A 23,324-nucleotide genomic window follows, 5' to 3' on the forward strand; every position below is an offset into this window, starting at 1 on the left:
GGACATCTGGGGGCGCCTGGGTGGCTCCGTGTATTAAGCCTTGCCTTCAGCTCAGGTCATGATCTCAGGGTCCTGGGATTGAGCCCCTCATCGGGCTCTCTGCTCAGCAGGGAGCCTGCTTCCCCCGCCCCCACCTCTCTTGTGATCTCTCTCTCTCTCAAATAAATAAATAAAATCTTTAAAAAAGAAAAAGAAAAAAAAACAGGGCACCTGGGTGACTCCGTTGGTTAAGTGTCTGCCTTCAACTCAGGTCATGATCACAAGGTCCTGGGATCGAGTCCTGTGTTGGGCTCCCTGCTAGTGTGAAGTCTGCTTCTCCCTCTGCCTTCTGCCCCCACCCTGCTTGTGCTCTCTCTTGCTCTCTCTGACAAATAAATAATCTTTAAAAAAAAAAAAACTTTATAAAACAAACCTCTGTTTGTTTAAAAAAGACCATAACCCCTAGTCAACAGGCTTAGAATTTTATTCTCAGAACCTAATACAGACTGCTGCTCTGCCTTAGGATTTTTTATAAAGCAGTCTTTCTTTCTTTTCTTTTTTTTTTTTTTTAAAGATTTTATTTATTTGACAGATACAGACCGCAAGTAGGCAGAGGCAGGTAGAGAGAGAGAGAGAGGAGGAAGCAGACTCTCCCCGCCGAGCAGAAGAGCCCGATGTGGGTCTCAATCCCAGGATTCTGGGATCATGACCTGAGACGAAGGCAGAGGCCCCAACCCTCTGAGCCACCCAGGCGTTCTAAAGCAGTCTTTCTTAACCTTGGCTGCACATCACCTTCCCTCAGACCTACCAAATCAGACTCGAGGGCAGGGAATGAGTGAGGAGGTGCTTTCGTTGGCTCTTTTTTTTTTTTTTTTTTTTTAAGATTTTATTTGACAGTGAGAGAGGGAACACAAGCAGGGGGAGTGGGAAAGGGAGAAGCAGGCTTCCCGCTGAGCAGGGAGCTGGATCTAAGGCTCAATCCCAGGACCCTGGGATCACAACCTGAGCCGAAGGCAGATGCTTAACGACTGAGCCATCCAGGCGCCCTTTCTTTGGCTTTTAAAGATTCTTCTGGGGACTACAGCCGTTATATTAAGCACTGGCTCCCACAGAAAAGCCTTAAGACTCAGAAACAGCTTGTAGGATAACACTCTCCTCAAAACAGCACATCCCTGCCGGGCAGCCAGGCTCCAGAGCCCGCTGAGCTGAGCGGCAGCCAAGACCAAGGTTTGGTGTTTACACACTTAAAATCAGCTCTGGGTTGTCTCAGCAACTCACCCCGCACAGTTCCTTCTTCCTCTCTGTGGCTTCACCCCGGGCTTTGCTGTTCTCCGTGATGATCTGTGTTTTTGGTAACCTGGCCTCCTGCCTTCTCATTTTCCTGCCAACCGCTCCATCTTCTGTGTTTACTAGCATGCACTAACCCTTCAGTTACCTTTGTGGAACCCAGCAGCCCCCATCCACCTCCCGCATATACCTGAAAACTAGAGAAAAGGGCCTTGAGGGGCCAGGACAAAGGTTACCAGGCCTGTGCCCTGCATCTGTAAGGAAAGCACACAAGACTCTTGCTCTTAAATCTTTTTTTTAACACCTTTAAAACATAGTTATGGTTTCTAAGGGACGCTTTGGTAAATTAGACATAGGGAAAGGAACTCAGAATGCGGACCGTGGAGCGCCCACAAGAGTGAGAGCAAGCAGGTTTACATACCTCGGTAGGTCATGACTGTACTCTAGAGTAATTATGGCCCAGATCCCCAAGAAAATATTAAATTATATTCACACTTCAGGAAGCAGAGTAGTGTGTGTTGTGTTTTTTATTTTTTTGTTTGTTTTGTTTTTAATTTCAAACATTCGAAATGGTTTTAGGGCTTCCAGTTGATCAAAGGTCCTCGTGCCTAAAGGTAAACTCTTGGCTGTGTAGAACTTACTCATCAGTACTCTAGATATTTAAGATCTACCCTATTTTTTTTTAATAAGATTTTATTTATTTGTCAGAGAGAGAACACGGTCAGGGGGAGTGGCAGGTAGAGGAAGAAGCAGACTCCCCACTGAGCAGAGAGCCTGATGTGGGACTTGATCCCAAGACCCTAAGATCATGACCTGAGCTGAAGGCAGATGCTTAACCAACTGAGCCACCCAGGCATCCTGAGATCTACCCTGTTTATTGCTTCTATTCATTTATACCCCTGTGGGCGCCTGGGTGACTCAGTCAAGCATCTGCCTTCAGCTCAGGTCATGCATGATCCCAGGGTCCTGGGACAGAGGCCACTGTCGTCAGGCTCCCTGCTCAGTGAGGAATTTGCTTCTCCCTCTACCCCTGCCCCCTTGGGTGCATGCTCTCTCTCCGTCAAATAAAATCTTTAAAATAAAATAAGAAGCAAAAGATTTAAGGCTATCAGACCCTATTCTATATACTTTCTAGTACCTGGCTCTGGTTCCTGCCAAATTTCTGCCCATGTGATATATAATGAGACTCAATCCTATTTCTTTGCTCATTCGTCTGACTGTGAAGGGATCATAGATGCCTCCCTCTCCCTTGAGCTAGTAATCCTATATCGCTTCATCTCAGCTAGCGAGAAAGTAAACTGTTCCATGCCACCTCCTCCCTCATCAAATGTTCTATAAGCAGAATACTGGACATACAGTAGGCATTTAACAAACCTGTGTTGAATGAATGAGCCGGTGATACACAGGATATCTGTAAAATTAACTACTTGCATAAAGCTGTAAATTTGATAAAATGCCTAGCCCACAGTGAGAACAGCAGTCCAAGAACATGGGCAGATCTTGGCACCAAGGAGATCAGATAGTTGATACACTGTTACGTGAGGGGGGGAAAAAACATAAAATAACAAACAGGATACATAAGTACCCAGGCCGGGTTGGTAAGTAAAGAAGTATGAGAAAACAGACTATAAGCACATAGGCCAATATGTAACACAATTATCTATCTTCTTATTCACCTGATAAATAATTGAGCATTTTCTCTGGGTATAACACTTTCCTGAGCATTATGGAGGTCACCAAGCTCCCCACCATATTGCCCATGAAAAATTAAGTGCAGTCTATAATTTGACATCAAGAATTGCAGCAACTGTAATCCATGAACACTATTTACACAGTGTTGGGATAGGTGAGGTGTCCTTCCAGAAAGAAGCAAGGATTCTAGTTCTTTGCACACACACACTACTGCCATAGGGGTGTTGCCGAGCACGGGAGCCAGACTTCTTGCTAGAACACTGACTAGGAACATGTAGCAAAACCTCGGAACAGGCTCATTGTAGTTGAGGAATACCAAATGTTATTGACCCTTTTTAATCCAGCAAGCTGTCTTTTGCTCGCTTTCAGCCCAGCCCGAGATAGCCCTTGTAGTTCAGTCATGGCCCTGGGATCTTGCCGGGACCACAGCTGTAGATAACATTTTTCCAGGATATTCACACGGAGTCATAACACAGTTGATGTCCAGACCTCAGTAGGTGAGGAGTACGCAAATGTATACGTAGGCAGGAATCCGACTTTGCAGCCTGGCATGAATTTACTTTTGTCCTCTTAGTAAGCTGATCTTATTCTGCTAACAGATGAGGTAATAAAATAAGATAGATCATAAAGGTGTAAAATAGTGTCCCTGGGCATCATTGGGCACTCAAAATAATTCCTTGAATCATTTAGAACAACACAAGATAAAATTCCTAACAATATTTAATTGGCTATAAGGAACACCTAGTCTGGGGACCCAGTTTTGTACCGACTCCATGTAAAACTCCTATCTTCAGTTTTAAAGTTGTATTTGCAAAGAGACTTCTGATTCTTGGGGATGCCGTTACCGTCTCTGCCGATGTCCACAGAATGTATGGGTTTTCCACTCCGGGGAATGTATGGGTTTTCCACTCTGGGCTGCATTTCATGCCCGCTAAACTTCTAAGACAAAACCAGGAGGGCATCAGGAATGGTTCACCCTCTCACTGATTTTTTTCCCCTCTAGGTTACCCCTTGGCTGTGTTTTATCGGCGTTACCTTTTCTTCAAGGACACCTACCTCATCCATCTCTTCCACACCTTCACAGGCCTCTCAATTGCTTATTTTAACTTTGGTGAGTAAACTCAGCAGTGGCATCGCGATTGGCCAGAACCCAGGAAGGAGCAGACTTGAACAGAATTTCTCCAGAGAATCCAATGGATAGGGAAGTTATAATGGTGTGCTTGCTGAAAGAGGGTTCGTGTGTGCAGGAACAGCTTAATTCGCCTCTTCCGGACATTCCTCTCCCAGATGATATTTTGAGAGCGGCTACCTCGGCTGGACCCCATCATTTTCTCGCCGGCACTGTCCGCTCATCAGCAGCACCCCTTTAGCTCAAACATTCAGAAACTCAGTAACTCCCTGCCAGTCCCTTCTATTGATACAATTCATTTCCTTCCCTTCCTTCAAAATAGGAGTCTCTTTTTACTTTTTTTTTTTTTTTTAAGATTTTATTTATTTCTTTGGCAGAGAGAAAGGTCACAAGTAGGCAGAAAGGCAGGCGGAGACTGGGGAAGCAGGGTCCCCGCTGAGCAGAGCGCCTGATTTGGGACACTGAAATCATGACCTGAGCCAAAGGCAGAGAGGCTTAACCCACTGAACCACCCAGGCGCCCCATGAGTCTCTTTTCAAAGAAAAAATCCTCACACCCAAGTTTCTTCTGTAAATTTTAAATTCTCCTTGTGTTTAGAAGTTTCAGGAAGGGTGGGAATGCAAAAAAAACAACCCCAACAACCACAGCCTAAACTGCGCTCCCCTCTGCCTTGCAGGAAATCAGCTCTACCACTCCCTGCTCTGCATTGTGCTTCAGTTCCTCATCCTCCGACTAATGGGCCGCACAGTCACTGCCGTCCTCACTACCTACTGCTTCCAGATGGTAACCGCGCCACCCCCTGGGCAGGCTCTGATGGCGGGCTGCTCAGATCGCAGCTACAGCAGACAGCGATTTAGGGGAGCAGGGAGGTGACTGTGGTGCAGCATAAGTGAACTAGGAGATCCAGTTTCTAGTCCTTTCTCCCGGCATCACTTTAGCAGCCTGACTTCGGAGAGGTCACTTTTCACAGGCACCAAGTGTCTCATCTGCACACGGCAGGGCTGAGATGTTACCTGTGTCCAAGGAGGGACACCAGCTAACCCCCCTTTGCACAGGGCTGGGACACTGGGGTTCTTTGGTGCTGACCGGGCTTAGCCCAGCTGGCTGGCCATGAGGGGTGTCACTTAAAGGCAAGACAGGAATTCAGCTTGAAATGAGCCATGGACTCTAAGCTCTGAATTCTCCGTTCTGCCCTCATTTTGCCAAGAAGCCTTGAGCAAGTCTCTTCCCTCTGTGGGTTCAGTTTCTTTCATTTTTAGGTACATAAATAAGCCTTTAAGGAGGAGATCAGGATAAAGGAAAAATGAAAGAATACAGTGGGTTTCAGAGCAGGGAGAAAATAAACCCTAGCAGGAGCAGGTGGTAGAATTAAGTTCTTCCTTCACCACCCCCACTGCACCAGGCCTACCTTCTTGCCGGATATTATTACACAGCCACTGGCAACTACGATATCAAGTGGACAATGCCACATTGTGTCCTGACCTTGAAGCTGATTGGTGAGTGCTGGCTCACTGCCTTCCCCATTTACACCTAGGCTCCTCCCCCATCCCACCATAAACTTTCTTGCTCTGGGTGCCCTCTGGTCTGCTCCTGGCTACACTCAGTCCACAGGCCACATCCTCAGTGCCCTCCCTCTGCTCTACCCACACCTTCTCTCTCTGCTCAGGTTTGGCTGTTGACTACTTTGACGGAGGGAAGGATCAGGTAAGTACCCATTCCTCCGCAGAGAGGTTAAGGAATGTAACCAGAGGGAAGGAGAAAGGCTGTTGCTACCAAAAGACTGCACCCAGATGCCAGGAGCAGAGCCTCTCGCCCCTGCCCAGCCTGTGTGAGTTCTGTTCAGAGAGCACTGAGCAAGGATCAACAAACCTAATTTCCCCGGACCCCGCTCATGCACAAAGTCCAGAGATCAGTGCCAGCCTGGCATTTGGAAAAGCAGCAGTCAACTGTTGCTAAGTTACCCTTCATTTCCATGTGAAGTGGCTCCTCTTCCCCATACCATGCCCTCAAAGAGACGGCTGTCTGAAGAAGCCCGGTTTTGTGGGTTCAAGGGTGGGGAACACATAGACTGGCTCTTGAGGGGAGATGCAAGGCTATCCTGAACCATTCATTCTCTTCTTGGCATAGAATTCCTTGTCCTCTGAGCAACAGAAATATGCCATACGGGGTGTCCCTTCCCTGCTGGAAGTTGCTGGTTTCTCCTACTTCTATGGGGCCTTCTTGGTAGGACCCCAGTTCTCAATGAACCACTACATGAAGCTGGTGCAGGGACAGCTGACTGACACACCAGGGAAGATACCAAACAGGTAAATCCCCCTCTTGGTCCAGACCTCTGTATAGGTGTCTCACCTTATACAAAGCCACTTCTAGACGACTTCCAGAAGGCCAGCCCTGCCCGAGTTCTCCAGTGTGGCCCTGGCTCACAGGCCTGGGCCACAGCAGGCGCAGGACTGTTGAAATGGGTACTCTATTCCTGCTCGTTGTGGCCAGCAGGTCCTTTTCAGCTAACACTACTTCCAGCCATCCATTCTGACCCTCTAGTACAGACATAAAAATTCACTTTTATGCCACAGAATTTTGCCTGAGCAGCCATGTCCCTACCTTCAAAACCCATTTTCTCGTTTTTTGGGGGGCAGGGATGTTAAATATATGAAAATATGTATATATGTATGTACACACACATACACACACACGCATACACATATCAGAATAGAAAATTGAAGTTACTGGGAAAATCCCTTTCCTGAGAAGTTGCCTGGCCTGTGGCTGAGCCTTGATTCAGCCAGGGTAGGAAGGAGCAGATTGAGAATCGGGCATTCTCCTGTCCTCCACCTTGGCCCTTCAGGCCCAGTGTAGCCAGAGAAGACCGGCGAGGCCATGCGTCGAGCTGCCTCTCCCTGACACAGACTGTTGGCTTGGCACCAAGAGCGCCTTGTCCCACACACTCTGAAACACTCCTCTGCGTGATTAAGGTCAGAGGGTGAAGGGACAAGGCTCTGCCCGCTGTGACCCTGCTTGTTCCTTTCCAGCACCATACCTGCTCTCAGGCGCCTGAGTCTGGGCCTTGTCTACCTAGTGGGCTACACTGTGCTTAGCCCCCACATCACAGAAGACTATCTCCTCACTGAAGACTATGAAGTGAGTGGTGACTGGTGCAGCAGCCGCATGGCCGCGTCCAAGTTAGAAATGAACTGGCAAGGATCCCTGTAGCTAGGCGAGAAGTGGGTAACACCATCGACAAATGCATGTTGGTTTTGCTCTTAGATCTGGGAGAGTTGGTGTGTCCATGCCAGCCGGGCCGGGACATGTTCATCAGCCAGCACTGAACGACCTTCGCGGGCACAGGGCTGTGCCAGGTGCACGTTGAGCAGCCCCTCCCCTCCCTCGGGAGCAGCTCGTAGCTTGACGTATTGCAGCCAGGGACTCCTTGGAGCCTAGTAGCTTCCGGTCCTCTCCAGCCTGTTTTCTTCTCTTGATAGATTGGGGGCTTCTAGGGAATTCAAAAACCGAGGGAGGGGGAAGTGCTGGCTTTTGCTCCTGCCCAGCTGAAAGGCTTGCAGCAGCTCCCTACGCACTCTGGGTAGGTTTGTCTCTTAAATTAACATTGACCATGGATATCTAAAAAGTCCCTTAGTACTTGGTGTCCCAAATGCTCGGTACTTTAGAAAGTTAGGGAAGAGGCTGTTTCTGGGACTCTCCAAAGAGAAAGGCAAATGGATGTCCGCTGGGTTCCCTACGTCTTCCTTTTACTTAGCCTGTGCGAAGGGCCACCCAGCAGACTGCCAGGTGGATGCGTGGCAGTCAGCCACGCGTGCGGAGAGGAGGAACGTTGAGGGAAGTTTGCCTTACCCGGGGAGCATCCCTAACGCGCGGCTGTTCTTCCCTCTCTCAAGAACCACCCTTTCTGGTTCCGCTGCATGTACATGCTGCTCTGGGGCAAGTTTGTGCTGAACAAATATGTCACCTGTTGGCTGGTCACAGTAAGTCACAAAATGAAAATGGGTCCTCATTCAACAATCGGGGGGGCGTTGTGGCAAGGAACGTAGCTTGAACGCTCATGGAATTGCTCCTTTCCTCAGGAAGGAGTGTGCATTCTGACGGGGCTGGGCTTCAATGGCTTTGACGAACATGGAAAGGCACAGTGGGATGCCTGTGCCAACATGAAGGTGTGGCTTTTTGAAACAACCCCCCGCTTCACTGGCACCATCGCCTCGTTCAACATCAACACCAATGCCTGGGTGGCCCGGTAAGCCACTGACAGGGAGGTCTGGGCCCTAGCTCCTCCTCCCTCTGCTTTCCCAGATTTGAAGGTACAGATGTACTGTCCTCTTTTCCCATCTGGGTAGAAAACCTCCAGTCATCCTCACACCCACACACTCATATAGTTTTGTCCCCGCTCCCATCCCCCCAGAACCCATTCCTGTCATATCTGTAGGACAGGACACAAGCAAGACCCAGACATGCCTTGAGTTTTCTGTTTGTTTTTTAGAGAGGAAGAGGGGGGGGGTGGGGTGGGACAGAAAGAGAAGGAGAGAGAATTTTACACAGGCTCCATGCCCAGAGCAGAGCCCAACACGGGGCTCAATCTCATGGCCTCAGATCATGATCTGAGCCAAAATCAGGAGTCAGATGTTCAATCGACTGAGCCACCCAAGCACCCTAAGAAGTGCCTCGAGTTTTAATCCTACTTCTGCTACCCACTGGTTTTATGTTCCTCGTTGGCATTGTTAACTTGTCCCCAGTGCACCAGTGGGAGCCGCGCTGGAGCTGGTCTGTCCTGCGCACCCCTGTGCCCGAGGCATAAGTGTGCAGCAAGTACCTGGGCAGCTATTGACAGAGTGGCTTGTCCCGGCTCACCTGGCTAAGCTTGAGGCCTGTTTTCTGTCACCAAACTGAGCTGGAACTTCTCCTTTCATCTCTAAAGCTAATCCGATGGCACTGCCTCCCTTACTGGGGTGGCCCCAAGCAGGAGCCAGCCACCACCACTGCACACCTCGGGGCGCTAGGAAGCCAGAGGCAAGATGGCAGCGGTGCATAGACTGGTCTGAGGCTCATCCCCACCCACCCTTTTCTCTAGTTACTTCTTCAAACGACTCAAGTTCCTTGGAAATAAAGAACTATCCCAGGGACTCTCATTGCTCTTCTTGGCCCTCTGGCATGGACTACACTCAGGATACCTGGTCTGCTTCCAGATGGAATTCCTCATTGTTATTGTGGAGAGACAGGTAGGCCTGAAGGGTGGTGTATGAACGGGGACTATGAGAAGGGGCCAGACACTGATGACCTCTCCGCTCACTCCCCAGGCTGCCAGCCTCATTCAGGAGAGCCCAGCCCTGAGCAGGCTGTCTTCCATTACTGTCCTCCAACCCTTCTACTATTTGGTGCAGCAGACCATCCATTGGCTCTTCATGGGTTACTCAATGACTGCCTTCTGTCTCTTCACATGGGACAAATGGTTGAAGGTAAGTGAGGGCCTACTGGCAAGGACGGGGGAGGAGATGTCACTGAGAGCTCAGGCAGTAAAGGATAATCCCTGCCCTGTGTCTACCTCAGTGGCCTTTATCTCCTCCAGGTGTACAAATCCGTGTATTTTCTCGGCCACGTCTTCTTCTCGAGCCTACTCTTCATATTGCCTTATGTTCACAAAGCAATGGTGCCAAGGAAAGAAAAGTTAAAGAAAATGGGATAATCTGTTTCCCCGGTGAGTAAATACCGCAATGGCAAAGCTAAACTACCAAGTGACAGGACAGAGCACTAGATTGGGGCTAACAGGCAGGGAGTGTGGGACATCTGGAGTAAATCCCAAGGTAGCCTGGCTTCTCAGAAACCCAGCGTGGGGCATGGACTCCTCGAACTTGGGCTTGCCAGATAGAAGCTGGAAGGGCTGTAGACCAGGCACTAGAAGGAGGGCCTCTGACCAGCCTGCCCATCAAGTCTCTTCTCTTGCAGGTGGCCTAGAGCGGGGCTGGTGCAGAGATGTTCCCTTTCCACAGCACTCCTGCGCCTCAGAGCACAGAACAGAGAAGCCAGGGGGTGGGAAGACTCTGGTACTGCAGCCAGCCACGCCTCCACCTGGGGCCAGAGGGGAAGCTCTGGTGGGAGGAGCAGAGGGCCCGTGTCTCCCCTCCAGGCTCCCCCATGCACGTTGCCTTATCTCTCCCCCTCTAGCCAGAATCTATTGTGTTTTTCTTCTGCCAATTTACTCTGATTGTATATGTGCCGTTACCACCAACCCCCCCCATGGGGGGGAGGGGAGGGTACCAGGCCCACCTGCTCCACTTTTTTCTACCTTGGAACTGTACCAGATAAAATCACTTCTCTTTGTTCAGTTTTTCACTGCTAGCCCTGCTGACTGCTTTCTTACTGACAGTTCTCTGCGCCCGCCCCCCATAGCTGAAGTAGGCAGGGCTGGCTCCTGGCCCTGCCTGGAACCCGGCTACAAACACTGTAACCTCACCTCTTTTCCTGAAGGCTGAGGAGAGTCGCCAGTTCACACCATTAGCTGCTGCTCATTTCAGAAACCCTCAAAGAACAGCCAGGTCTACAAGAACAGTATTTATAGGGTAAACAAATAGCAAATGTACAGCCTCCCGTCCCCAAGCCCCCACTGTCTCAGTGCAAGAAGTTCCCCTCTGAGCAGTGAGCTGAAAGCAGGGTGGAGGGATGGCCACAGTCTTTGTCCCAGAACAAGGCGCTACTGTCAGATGACCCCCCAGACTTCTTCAAAGGCTGTGGTGAGTTTTGCACAGGTGAGGGCTGCAGAAAGGGGGTAGTTGCTGATGGACACCATCTTCTCTGTATACTCCACATTGACCTAAAAGAGAGAAAGACTTCTGTGTGCTGGCTGTCACTCTCTTAATAGGGGAAGCCCTTCTTTGGGGCAGGAAAAACACAGCTGAGCTAGTATTTCGCAGAACTATTTAATACCAAATTTGTACAAAGGATAAAGAAGGTCCTGACTTGTCACTGTCAAAAATAATGCCAGTGGCCCTCAAAAGATATAGCCTAAGACAGGACAAGGAGACCCCACTGGTCTCCCAGCATTGTTCTCACCCTGTATTTCCCAAGATCATCAAAAAATGCCAGCTGTTCTTAGAATTCTATACGAAGCCTTAGCTCTATGAGGAATCCAAGAGTTGAGCCCGGATCTTACCTGGCCATGGGCAAAGGCCCCCACCACAAAAACAATAGGGTCGCTGCTGGGTACCAACTCTCGTACATCACTGACGACTGGGATGGAGAATGAAGTGCCAATCTTCATACATCCAACTGGAAAGTGATCTGATACTGGATTCTTAATTACCTAAAGAAAGAAGGGGGGAGGGGGAATCAGCCCCAGAAACAGTCTCAGAACCCCCAACCAGTGGGGACCAATACCTCACCTTCAAGAGCTTCTGGGGCCCATCAGCTGCTCGAACACTGAGTTTGTGTAAAAGCTGAACTGGGAGAGGGGAAAGAGAGTTCAGAGCTAGGTGGTGACCCCATTTCCTCTACCCAGAAATCTAACCAGAAAAACCCATAGTTAAGGTTGGCTCCCAGTGTCCTTCACATCCACACCACGGTCCTAAAAATGTTCTGAACAAGCAGCTTTGAGCATAGGACTAGCTGGATGACAGTGAGTTCCAGCTCCCTTCTTCACTCAGCCAGGAACCCATGCACACCTGGGAAGGTAATCAAGAGCCCCTCCCTGTTCTGTGTCAGACGTGTTCCCCACTCCCCACCCCACTCTTAAAAAGTTCACATTTCATTTATCCCATGTCCCCTTCCTCCCTTCTTCACTAACGCAGGGTTCATTCCGAATATTAAGTCCTAAAGCTCTCACCCATAAGGCCACAAAAGCGGTCAAAGGTTCTGGGAATTCGAGTCTGGGGGTTCACTTCAATCAGCACGTTCTTCTGTGTGTGGATATAAACCTGTAGCAAGCCAGCTCGGTTCAGGGGACTGTCCATCAGCATCAGTAAACTCTGAGGGAGGCAGAAACTGAGGCTTAGTTCAGACTGAAGAGAAGCAGCAGCTGCTGGATCTTCTGCCCAGAGGTTCAGGGGGTTGCCAGCTCTGTCCCTGGAGTTACCTGGTGAGCTATGTCTGGTCTCACTTCCCCAGGGTCCCGTCCGTTCTTCAACAACACAGACTTGTGCTTGTCACAGTTGAGTAGCTCATATGTCTTCCCTACCTAAAGAACAGGGACCATGACAGAAAGTAACATAACCTTCTTTTACCTAGACTAGTGGTTCTCAAAGTGTGGTCCCCAAATCAGCATCCTCATAATCACCATCTAGGAACTTGTTAGACAGTCAAATTCTCAGGTCTGTTCCAGATCTCCTGAATCAGAAACTCGAGATGGAACCCATCAAGCCCTTCAAGGGGTTACTATGTGGCCACTGACCCTTTCTCCCCTCCCACCATAACTGTTCTTAGAGGGAAAAGGAAAGAAGGACATAGCCTGTGGTTTGACATGCTCTAAACTTCTGCACAACAAAGGAAACCAACAAAGCAACCTTGGGAATGGGAGGAGGTATTTGCAAATGACAAATCTGATAAGGGGTGAATATCCAAAATCTATTAAGAGCTTGCCTAACTCAGCACCAAAAAACAAGCAATCCGATTCAAAAATAAGCAGAGAACCTGAACGGGCATTTTTCCAAAGACCTATAGATGGACCATAGACACATGAAAAGATGCTCAACATCACTCTTCAGGGAAAGGCAAATCAAAACCACAATACCAGAATGGCTAGTATCAAAGGCGAGAACTCAGTGTTGGTAAGGATGTGGAGAAAAGGGAGCCCTGGTGCACTATTGGTGGGAATGTAAATTGGTGCAGCCATTGTGGAAAAAACAGTATGGAATTCCTCAAAAATTTAAATATACAAGTATCATACAATCCTGTAGTTCCACTACCGTAGTTACCCAAAGAAAATGAAAATAGTAATTTGAAAAGATCTATGCAGCCCTGTATGTTTATTTCAGTGTTCTATTTACAATAGCCAAAATTAGGAAGTAACTCAAGTGTCCCTTAATAGATGAATGGATAAAGATGTATACTGAGGGGCACCTGGGTGGCTCAGTCAAGCGTCCAACTCTTCATTTTGGCCCCAGTCATGATTCCCTCTTCCTCTGCCCCTCCCGTCTCACCAGGTACCTGTGCACTCTTTCAAAAACGAAAAAAGTATATTGAAGAACAGTGGTTTTATATAAAACCACATGTTCCACATGAAACCACATGTTCCTCAAGTATCAAGCACAAAGCCAGAAATAATCCTGGAATAACAGGGGCATGAGTGAGGGTGGGATGTTATCCTGGGAACTCTTGTGTACACTAGAAAAGTCAGCAGCTAAAAGTGCAAAACTAAAGATCCGGTCTGATCTATAGCAGCTAAAAGAAATAATTGCAAATTGCAATTTGGAGTCAAGGAGTGTTAAAACAGTCGATAAAAAGTCTTAAAAACATACCATTAAATAGAAATGCCAGATTTGAAAGGCTATATTTTCTGTGCATCAACAGAACATTGGTATATGTCCGGGAACAACTTCAGATATGTAACTAACTAACTGAAATGACAAAAACGTCAGAGTAAACACAGGAAAAGAACAAAGGACCAAGAACCACCTCCATGGGACAATCTTAGTTACCAAAGAAGAAGCACCTCTTGAATAGAATAACCCAGTTTCTACCCAGTAGTTATAACTAGGGGTTTTATTCTTTTTTTTTTTTAAAGATTTTATTTATTTATTTGACAGACAGAGATCACAAGTAGGCAGAGAGGCAGGCAGAGAGAGAGGAGGAAGCAGGCTCCCTGCTGAGCAGAGAGCCCGATGCGGGGCTTGATCCCAGGACCCCGAGATCATGACCTGAGCCGAAGGCAGCGGCTTAACCACTGAGCCACCCAGGCGCCCCGGGTTTTGTTCTTTTAATGAGAAAACGGTACATGTAGTAACCATGGTAGGCAATGGTTTATGAAACTTCTGGTATCTTACAGTTGCCTGTGTGTACCCGCTCACAATGTAATTTTTTAAATTGTGGTTTGTGGTTAATAAGCCTGAAAACCACTAACTAGAGTAATCAGAGAATGAACATATGTATATTCATTTCCTATAACAGGTACTGGAGATATAAGCTTTTTTTAAAAAGGTTTTATTTATTTATTTGACAGAGATCTTAAGTAGGCAGAGGCAGGAAGAGGGAGAGGGGAAAGCAGGCTACCTCCTGAGCAGAAAGCCCGACATGGAGCTTGATCCCAGGACCCTGAGACCATGACCTGAACTGAAGGCAGGCAGTGAGCTTAACCCACTAAGCCATTCAGGTGCCCCGTGATATAAGAATTTTTAAAACCTTATTCCCTGCCCTCATGGATCCTTCTAGTAGAAGAGACATGAAACGACAACCAAATTTTGATGAATATTATAAAAGAAAAGTGAACCACTGGGTTCACTAAAGAATTAAAACAGGAAGGCCGGAGGTGCCTGGGTGGCTCAGTGGGTAAAGCCTCTGCCTTTGGCTCAGGTGATGATCTCAAGGTCCTGGGATCAAGCCCTGCATCGGGCTATCTGCTCAGCAGGGAGCCTGCTTCCCTCTCACTCTGCCTCTCTGCCTACTTGTGATCTCTCTCTCTGTGTGTGTCTCTCTCTCTGTGTCAAATTAATTAATTAATTAATTAAATCTTTTTAAAAATATAAAATGAAGAAATAAAACAGGAAGGCCTGATTTATACCAGGAAGGGAGTCACTTCTATGAAGAAATAATATTGAAACTAGTAATTGAAGAATGAACAGCAAAATTAGACTCAATAATTGTTAAATGAATGAACATTAAGAATTAATGAAGCGGGGCGCCTGGGTGGCTCAGTGGGTTAAAGCCTCTGCTTTCGGCTCAGGTCATGATCCCAGGGTCCTGGGATCGAGCCCCGCATCGGGCTCTCTGCTCCGCGAGAAGCCTGCTTCCTCCTCTCTCTGCCTGCCTCTCTGCTTACCTGTGATTTCTCTCTGTCAAATAAATAAATAAAATCTTAAAAAAAAAAAAAAGAATTAATGAAGCAAAGAACTGAGTAAAGGGGGCTTCCGTTAAGAGAACATTATGTGGGGACGCCTGGGTGGCTCAGTGGTTTAAGCCGCTGCCTTCGGCTCAGGTCATGATCTCAGGGTCCTGGGATCGAATCCCACATCGGGCTCTCTGCTCAGCAGGGAGCCTGCTTCCCTTTCTCTCTCTGCCTGCCTCTCCATCTACTTGTGATTTCTCTCTGTCAAATAAATAAATAAAATCTTTAAAAAAAAAAAAAAAGAACATTATGTGTAATGGCCTTAAGATATCAGAGAACTTCGTGCTTCCACAGAGTTTAACAAAGGCCAGTGAGTCTCAAATATAAGGAACAAAATGGGAGAGAAGAGGCCCAGCTAGGCTAGCACAACAAGGTAGCAGCACAAGGGAAGGAAAAGAGAACAGTACAGATGTCAGCTAGCTGTGAATTCAGTCACCCCCGGAATACCGTTAATGACAATTTGACCAAATTCTTCAAGCATGCTGTAAGAATTTTAATTTGGCTATGACCTTTTCAACTTCTTTTTTTTTTTTTTTTTTTTTTGACTGTATAAGTGAGGCATGGGAGGGGTTGGGACACAGGGAGAGGGAGAGAGAGAATCTTAAGCAGGCTCCATGCTCAGTGTGGAGCGAGATGCATTTTATGACCCTGAGATCATGACCTAAGCAAAAATCAGAGTCAGATGCTTACCAACTTGATAAAGAACCTAGAATCGATAACAATAGTAGTAATTCCAAGTGACAGACATTATTCTAAACTCTTTACTGATACTATCTCCTTTCATCCCCTCAACAACCCAGTAAGGTAGATACTATCATCCCCACTGAACATATGAAGAAACAAGAGCCCCTTGTGTTTACATGACACCCAGAATTAATGGGCTGGAAATACAACAAGCAATTAAGTGAGGGATGAGTATCAGATCCTATAATTAGAAACATCATTACCTAAGAAAAATGGGGGGGGGGGCAGGCTTTCTAGACTGGAAGCTTAGTATAGTAAAAGTGGTTGAAGTAAAGATGGAAAAGAATCACAGCATACATTACTATCAAAATAATACTTCCAGGGGCGCCTGGGTGGCTCAGTGGGTTAAAGCCTCTGCCTTCGGTTCAAGTCATGGTCTCAGGCTCCTGGGATTGAGCACCACATCAGGCTCTCTGCTCGGCAGGGAGCCTGCTTCCTCCTCTCTCTGCCTGCCTCTCCACCTACTTGTGATCTCTGTCAAATTAAATCTTTAAAAAAAAAAAAAAAAAAAAGATGGGAAAGGCCAATAAAAATAAATTTAAAAATAGTAATACATCCAAAGCACTCTCAAAGTATTAACCCCCACCTTATAAACTGAGGACAATCGTTTTCTGAATCAAGATCACACGCTTAAGTATAAAAAAACAAGATTAAGGATTGCCTGGGTGGCTTCAGTGGGTTAAAGCCTCTGCCTTTGGCTCCAGTCGTGATCCCGGGGTCCTCATTGGGCTCTCTGTTCAGCAGGGAGCTTGCTTCCCTCCCTCTCTCTCTGCCTGCCTCTCTGCCTGCTTGTGATCTCTGTCAAATAAATAAATAAAATCTTTTTAAAAAAATAACAAGATTGGGGCACCTGGGTGGCTCAGTGGGTTAAAGCCGCTGCCTTCGGCTCAGGTCATGGTCTCAGGGTCCTGGGATCAAGTCCCGCATCGGGCTCTCTGCTCAGCAGGGAGCCTGCTTCTCTCTCTCTCTCTCTCTCTCTCTCTCTCTCTCTGCCTGCCTCTCCATCTACTTGTGATCTCTCTGTCAAATAAATAAATAAAATCTTTAAAAATAAAAAATAAAAAATAACAAGATTAAAACCAAAGTATGACTTATAAACCAGGGCTATTTTTTCTAGGCTTACTCACTGGACAAGTTTAGATCTAAAGGGTAAGAGAAATCAAGAGACTGAGAACACTGCACTTTTAAGATATGGAATTGCTGATTTATTCAGGAAACGGCCGCGTGACGGTTAAAAACAAAAAAAGACTTAAAAGATAATATGACCCAGTGTTTCCAAGTGGATAGTAAATCTAAAGGAGGGTGGCCAACAATCACATGTAAACGAAATAAAACACAAAGTCCTGACAAGCAAAAGGGTTGAGCGAACTGAGCCGCACCAACTACTTTTCTCCTTTGTTTAATAGCTTGTCTTAAGATATGGGACGACCCGATGGACAAATCTCCTCTCCCCTCCCCTTAGATGACTTTATCACAGAATCCTAGTAAATCAATAGGCAGCCAGACGGGACAGCTGCGGTGGGATTCAAGAAGGATGGAATTAGAGTGATGCCAAGCCAGGATCTTAAACCAAGAGACAGTAAACTACGCCACTCTTCCTCCAAGACGATGTTTCACCCTGCCTCCCCATCCACTTTGACGCTCAACCCTCGGGGTCCAATCCTATCGATCTACTTCTCCACTTCCTTGTCCCAAATTACCTTGACAGTCTCCAGACTGGCCCCTTCCAGCACCACAATAAGCCTTCGTCCTCCGATCTTGTTTCCCGCCCCGAGTCGGGGCCGCTTGGGAGCCACAGCATCCCAGCCCTCTTCCTGCTCCCCACCGCGCCGTTCACGAGGTTGGAATCTGCCATTGGGCGCAGCCATCTTGCCACCGGACCGGAAATTGCGCTAAGGTCCTTAAATTAAACCTCCGGCTGGTCCTAATCTTAAACTTTCTTCCTGCTGCCATTTTGAAAGTGGGCACTCGGAAATGGCAACAGCTAGCAGCTTCGCGCTACTGAAGCTTCTTCGCTTCCTCTGGAAGGGCAGAGTTCCAGAAGGGGGCGGGAACTTCCGAATACGTAATTCCTGTGCGCGAAGTTCGGGTCCGCTGTGGGCGATGGGGCGGGTTTAGACGCTAGCCCATTTCCGGTGCCCTTTCTCCCGCGAGCACCTTGCGCCCCGGACCCTCGTGTGAAGGGTGTGATCTCTGAACTGGAGTGGGGTCGAGGTGGGCCGGCACCGGCTTCTGACCTGTGGTGTCGCTGGCCTCAGGATCGGACATGGCCCAGAACTTGAAGGACTTAGCGGGACGGCTGCCCTCTGGGCCCCGGGGTATGGGCACGGCGCTGAAGCTGCTGCTGGGGGCCGGCGCTGTGGCCTACGGCGTCCGCGAATCCGTGTTCACCGGTGAGCAACCTCTACCAGCTCTCCGGATTCTTCTCGTCCCCCCCAGATTCCCTGTACGGTCCCGCCGGGGCCCCGCGCACACCCACTCCCTTTTCCCGCCCCACCAGAGGCTAGTACATATTCTCAGCAGCGTTTTAGCCTGATCCCAACCCCTCTCCTCACAGTGGAAGGCGGACACAGAGCCATATTCTTTAATCGGATCGGTGGCGTGCAGCAGGACACCATACTGGCCGAGGGCCTTCACTTCAGGTAATGGCGGGCCCAGCGGACTGACCCTGACCCTTTACCCTTGAAAGCCAACCCACCAGTGGCTGCAGTAGGACTTCAAAGAACTCCGCGCTGCCCTTTATTTCTCCTGGACATTGGGAGCTCCCCCAAACTCCTCTCCTCCAGAGGAGGAAAAGAATTTCTCCTTGTCCGTGATTATTAAGAGGTGGAACAGGCCAAGAAACACGTGGGGAGGAAATACCAGGCAAAACTAATGGAACTGCAGGCTCCTAATACCTGTTCCTGTTCCCTCCCCTGTAGGATCCCCTGGTTCCAGTACCCCATCATCTATGACATTCGGGCCAGACCCCGAAAAATTTCCTCCCCTACAGGTTCCAAAGGTAGGTCTGGTCATTTGGTAGTCCGTAGCAGATGTCTACATACAGTAAGCAAGGGAGCCTGGCAGGAGATCCAGGGGCAAGAGGATAGTGTCACATCTCTTGGGCCTTGGTTTCCAAATCTGTAAAAAAGAATTGTAATAAAAGTACCTGCTTCTGGTTAAAGCAATACTTTTTTTTTTTTTTTAAAGATTTTATTTATTAATTTGACAGAGAGAAATCACAAGTAGACGGAGAGGCAGCCAGAGAGAGAGAGAGGGAAGCAGGCTCTCTGCTGAGCAGAAAGCCCGATGCGGGACTCGATCCCAGGACTCTGAGATCATGACCTGAGCCGAAGGCAGCGGCTTAACCCACTGAGCCACCCAGGCGCCCCAAAGCAATACTTTTTTTTTTTAAGTTTTTATTTATTTATTTGACAGCACAAGTAGGCAGAGAGGAGGCAGAAGGGAGAGGGAGGAGCAGGGAACCCAATGCAGGGCTCAGTCCCACGACTCTGGGATGGTGACCTGAGTTAAAGACAGCCACTTAACCAACTGAGCAACCCAGGCACCCCCAGAGCAGTACTTTCTTGACACACTGTGTGTTCACCCATACCTATCAACTGTCGCCCCGCTAATGTAAGTTCAGTGACAGCACTGTTTGTCCTTTCTTTTTTTTTTTTTTTTTTTTGGTTTGTCCTTTCTTATTCACTGGCTAGATCAAAGCCTTAGTGTAAGCCTTGTCTTCTTTAACTGCTTGATTGATTCTGTCCACTATTGCCCCCTGTCCTGGGCAGACTTGGTCCCACTTTTCACTGGAGCACCTGTTCCCTTCTATACTATCCGTAGAAGCTGTGTCTTTGAGATTCCCCAGTCCCTTTTCTCACACACAGGCATGTACACACTAATTCAAGTAGCTCACCTGTGCTGTACTGTTTTTAGTGCACATGGCTTAACATTCCCTGAATCCTCGGCCCTGGGGATAAAGAATTCATAAAACACAATCCTTATCTTCAAGTCCATATAGTCTCATAAAGAAGGCAGGTGATTACCATGCAGTGTAAGAGAGCCTACAGTAGAGGTTGAACACAGGACAGAAGCAAAAATGAGAGGTCGGCTCTACTGGTTGGAGAGCTGGTGAGTCGACAGCACTTTACAATGGAAGAGGCTACATTTGGCCTGTCACCTTGCACAGCGCTGCACCCCGTGTAGAGAGCGGCATGTGGAGGAGAAAACGCTTGGAGAATGGTGGTTGGCTAAAAGGCCAGGTGAGGACCCTGGAGCCTTGGCCAGCTTCTGCTGACCTCTCTCTCAGATTTGCAGATGGTAAACATCTCCTTGCGAGTGCTGTCTCGACCGAATGCCATGGAGCTTCCCAGCATGTATCAGCGCCTAGGGCTAGACTACGAGGAGCGAGTGCTGCCTTCCATCGTCAACGAGGTGCTGAAGAGTGTGGTGGCCAAGTTCAATGCGTCACAGTTGATTACCCAGCGGGCCCAGGTCTGAGCTGTCACCATATACGTGGCTTCCCACCTTCCCTCCTAGACCTGAAGCAGTGCATATTGGGAAGAGCAGCTTGTTGGAAAAGGATCACGACCCTAGATCCCTTTTCACCTCAGAGCTGCAGTGATGGCCACTGTGGGAAACAGGGCAAGTCAGGATGGGTGCTCAGGCAGTAGGAAGCATGGTGTTTTCTCACACTAGCAAGGTCTAGAGGTACATAGGTTGGGGAGAGTGGGAAATGAGTCACTGTGACCTACTAGAAAGATTGGACCAAATCCCTTCCAACTCAGGTGTTCTAGTTGAAGAACCAAGAAAGGATTGTTTTCTGCCATTTTCTGGAGCTGTGATAATCAGACGATCACAGCAGTCGCCCTCTTTTCCAGTTCTCCAGTCTCTTCATATCACCCCTCCATGACCCCCAGGTATCCTTGTTGATCCGGCGGGAGCTTACAGAGAGGGCCAAGGACTTCAGCCTTATCCTGGATGACGTGGCCATCACGGAGCTGAGCTTCAGCCGAGAGTACACAGCTGCTGTGGAAGCCAAACAAGTGGGTGAGTTACAGGAGGACTTGAGCCAGGGCTTCTGCAAATGCAGGAGGCAGAACGGGGTCCCTGAGACCTCACATCTGTGACACCACCCCCCACTTTCTCCCAACACAGCTCAGCAGGAGGCCCAGCGAGCCCAGTTTTTGGTAGAAAAAGCAAAACAGGAGCAGCGGCAGAAGATCGTGCAGGCGGAGGGTGAGGCTGAGGCCGCCAGAATGATATCCTGCTGCAGAGAGAGGTCTCTGCCCAGTCCCTGGAGCGTGATGCTTCCCCCTTCTCCCTCCTGGGCCGGCTGATGACACTAAGGCGAATGCGACTCCGTGCTGTCTGGTCTTGGCTCCCTGGGGGTGGGAGGTTTGGAATGGGATCTGAAATCTTAGTGGGGTGCCCGAGGCCTGGCTCCTCACTGTAAGGCAGATCAATAGCACTGCCGGCCTTGCCTTCATTTCTGCTGCTGCCTCCAGTTTCTGGCAGCTGCCTACAGGGAGGCCTACAGGTGGGGACCGGGTGGGACCAGGCACGAGGTATCTGAGCGCAACCTTGGATCTGACAGCCCGGTGAAGGGCTGCAGTATTAAGACTGGCCCCAGGGGGCTGCGACTGGACTTTGTGTGAACCCTTAACCCCAACCTGCTCACCTGGGAGAAGCCCTGAGTAAGAACCCTGGCTATATCAAACTGCGCAAGATCCGAGCAGCCCAGAACATCTCCAAAACGGTGAGTCTGGGAGCACCGCGTTCCCCGAAAGGCAGCTGTGAGTCCAGAATCGTTTTAAGTGAAAACACGTTGGGAGTGAGGGGATTAGAATCTTGCTCATTGGTGTTTCAACTCAAACTGGCTTCTCCAACACACTTCCTCCATCACCCATGATTCCTGTGGGCTTCCTGGCCTTTTTCTGCCTCTGTTATGGTGCTGATAGATCATAGTCGGCTCGCTGCTCTGGATCTTTGCGAGCAGAAACCAGGCTGTCGCTCGTTGCTGTAGCCGTGTTCCTAACCCACGTGTATTCGATCAGTGGTTCTTCAATTGCAAGGTTGGGGTCCAGGTGTGAATACTAGCCATCTAGTATTTTATTTAGCATCTAGTTTTTTATTTCCGGACCTACAGATTGCCACATCACAGAACCGTATCTATCTCACTGCGGACAACCTCGTCCTGAACCTCCAGGATGAAAGTTTCACCCGGTAAGACATGGGACTGATACAGTGGGGTGTCACAGAGCATGGGACCAGAGTCTGGTTGCTTGAAAGACCCCCTCTGAGCCAAAGTTACAAATGTGGGTGGTTGACAGTCCCTAGCTTGACTCTCCTAAGATTGGGTTTTATGGGATCAAATAGGATTATTCTTGTCAAAAGCATTCGAGCTGTGACGTTTGGTCCTGATAAGTAGTGAAAGACGATACCCCATACTCTATTCAGAAGCCCTAAAATTGCTGCTTAAGGGCGTGGAAGGATGCTAGAGAGGAGAGGTGGGAAGTGGTGATGGCCAAGGGAACCAGCCTCTTCTCAGAGTGAGTTTCCTGGCTTCCACGCATTTGTCTTTTTCTCTTGGGAGCAAAGGAGATTTAGAGCAGGTGGGGTCTGAAACTGTCAAATCACCGGTGCGTTTCTTTTCTCTTTTGTTTCCCCATCGTCTGGTGACCTGGTATCCACAGGGGCAGGTAAGGTGTTGACACCTCCTTGTTTCTCTGGGGTCTTGTAGCTCCTCTTTCCCCACTGCATCACACACGCCCCCTCAGGGAGGAGGGAGTGGCCAGAGGTGCTCAGCCTCTCACATTTATGTTCTCTAATCGTGTTGTCTGTCTGTCCCATTTCCACAGTGACAGCCTCATCAAGGGTAAGAAATGAGCTTGGTAACCAGGAACTCCACTCCCGGAGAAGAAGTGGATCTGGTTCCTCCCCTGGTTTTCTAGGAGCCAGCTTGGGGTCCAGCACATCCCCCATCCCACCCCCAGTATCACGTGATGGTCCCTCCTGCATCTGTCCTCCCAACCCTTCTTGGATGAACAAAGCCTGACCAGTTTTTGGAGCAGTGATACTGCTCCTCCCTGTGTTGGCTGGAGGTGTTGGGACGGTGTGATTTCGGAGTGATTGCCTACAGTGTTGGTTCCTCCCTCCAGGTCGGGAGGTGATAACCATCATCCCAGGAATTCTCAATAAATTTTTATTACTTAAACTGAAGTCTCCTTGCGTCCTGTGTCTGAGCTGGATGAGGTGAGGCACGCATGCGTGGGTTCAGATCACGCACGCCTGGGTCTTTGTATCTGCCAGCAGGGGGCGCAAAGGTTCTAACCATGGCGGTTAAGAAAGCGTTAAGGGCCAGAAGGCCCTAATGCTCACCCTCAAAGCCCAGCTGAGTCAAATCCAAAACAGGACCCAAACTGGGAGCAACAGGTCCTCGGATCCCATGGCCCAGCTGCCCTTTTCACTCCACCC

At 48.7% G+C, this 23,324-nt stretch overlaps 3 protein-coding genes and 1 non-coding gene across 5 annotated transcripts in view; 3 read left to right on the forward strand and 1 right to left on the reverse strand.

Annotated features, from left to right (window-relative positions):
• The window catches only part of LPCAT3 (lysophosphatidylcholine acyltransferase 3), a 39,099-nt gene extending 28,676 nt beyond the window's left edge, over positions 1-10,423 (forward strand). The window contains exons 2-13 of the mRNA XM_059403659.1: positions 3,962-4,069; positions 4,764-4,870; positions 5,490-5,583; positions 5,754-5,791; positions 6,215-6,393; positions 7,117-7,225; positions 7,981-8,067; positions 8,167-8,333; positions 9,165-9,312; positions 9,391-9,549; positions 9,660-9,788; positions 10,037-10,423. Of these exons, the coding sequence (XP_059259642.1) occupies positions 3,962-4,069; positions 4,764-4,870; positions 5,490-5,583; positions 5,754-5,791; positions 6,215-6,393; positions 7,117-7,225; positions 7,981-8,067; positions 8,167-8,333; positions 9,165-9,312; positions 9,391-9,549; positions 9,660-9,776 (1,313 nt within the window). The 3' untranslated portion in view covers positions 9,777-9,788; positions 10,037-10,423. The remainder of the gene's footprint in view (positions 1-3,961; positions 4,070-4,763; positions 4,871-5,489; positions 5,584-5,753; positions 5,792-6,214; positions 6,394-7,116; positions 7,226-7,980; positions 8,068-8,166; positions 8,334-9,164; positions 9,313-9,390; positions 9,550-9,659; positions 9,789-10,036) is intronic.
• Positions 10,424-10,629: 206 nt separating this feature from the next.
• EMG1 (EMG1 N1-specific pseudouridine methyltransferase) lies at positions 10,630-17,864 on the reverse strand. Its single transcript, XM_059403662.1, has 6 exons — positions 17,567-17,864; positions 12,159-12,260; positions 11,910-12,051; positions 11,470-11,528; positions 11,241-11,390; positions 10,630-10,901 (listed from the first exon to the last, which is right to left on the reverse strand). Exons 1-6 carry the CDS (start codon positions 17,732-17,734, stop codon positions 10,788-10,790), a joined length of 735 nt encoding a protein of 244 aa, XP_059259645.1. The 5' UTR covers positions 17,735-17,864; the 3' UTR covers positions 10,630-10,787.
• Positions 17,865-18,011: 147 nt separating this feature from the next.
• Positions 18,012-23,064, forward strand: PHB2 (prohibitin 2). 2 transcript variants are annotated; one of them, XM_059403661.1, is made up of 8 exons: positions 18,012-18,259; positions 18,424-18,508; positions 18,788-18,867; positions 20,158-20,282; positions 20,768-20,897; positions 21,006-21,109; positions 21,529-21,606; positions 21,997-23,064. In XM_059403661.1, exons 1-8 carry the CDS (start codon positions 18,133-18,135, stop codon positions 22,075-22,077), a joined length of 810 nt encoding a protein of 269 aa, XP_059259644.1. In that variant the 5' UTR covers positions 18,012-18,132; the 3' UTR covers positions 22,078-23,064. The 2 variants fall into 2 exon arrangements, with proteins under 2 accessions (XP_059259644.1, XP_059259643.1); XM_059403660.1 differs by having other exon boundaries at positions 18,013-18,259; positions 20,158-20,342.
• Positions 21,180-21,443, forward strand: LOC132021051 (small nucleolar RNA U89). The gene has a single exon (XR_009405229.1). It is a non-coding gene; the product is annotated as a small nucleolar RNA U89 (small nucleolar RNA).
• Positions 23,065-23,324: the final 260 nt, after the last annotated feature.

Source organism: Mustela nigripes, chromosome 6 (assembly GCF_022355385.1).
Source record: "Mustela nigripes isolate SB6536 chromosome 6, MUSNIG.SB6536, whole genome shotgun sequence".
Lineage (NCBI taxonomy): Eukaryota > Metazoa > Chordata > Mammalia > Carnivora > Mustelidae > Mustela > Mustela nigripes.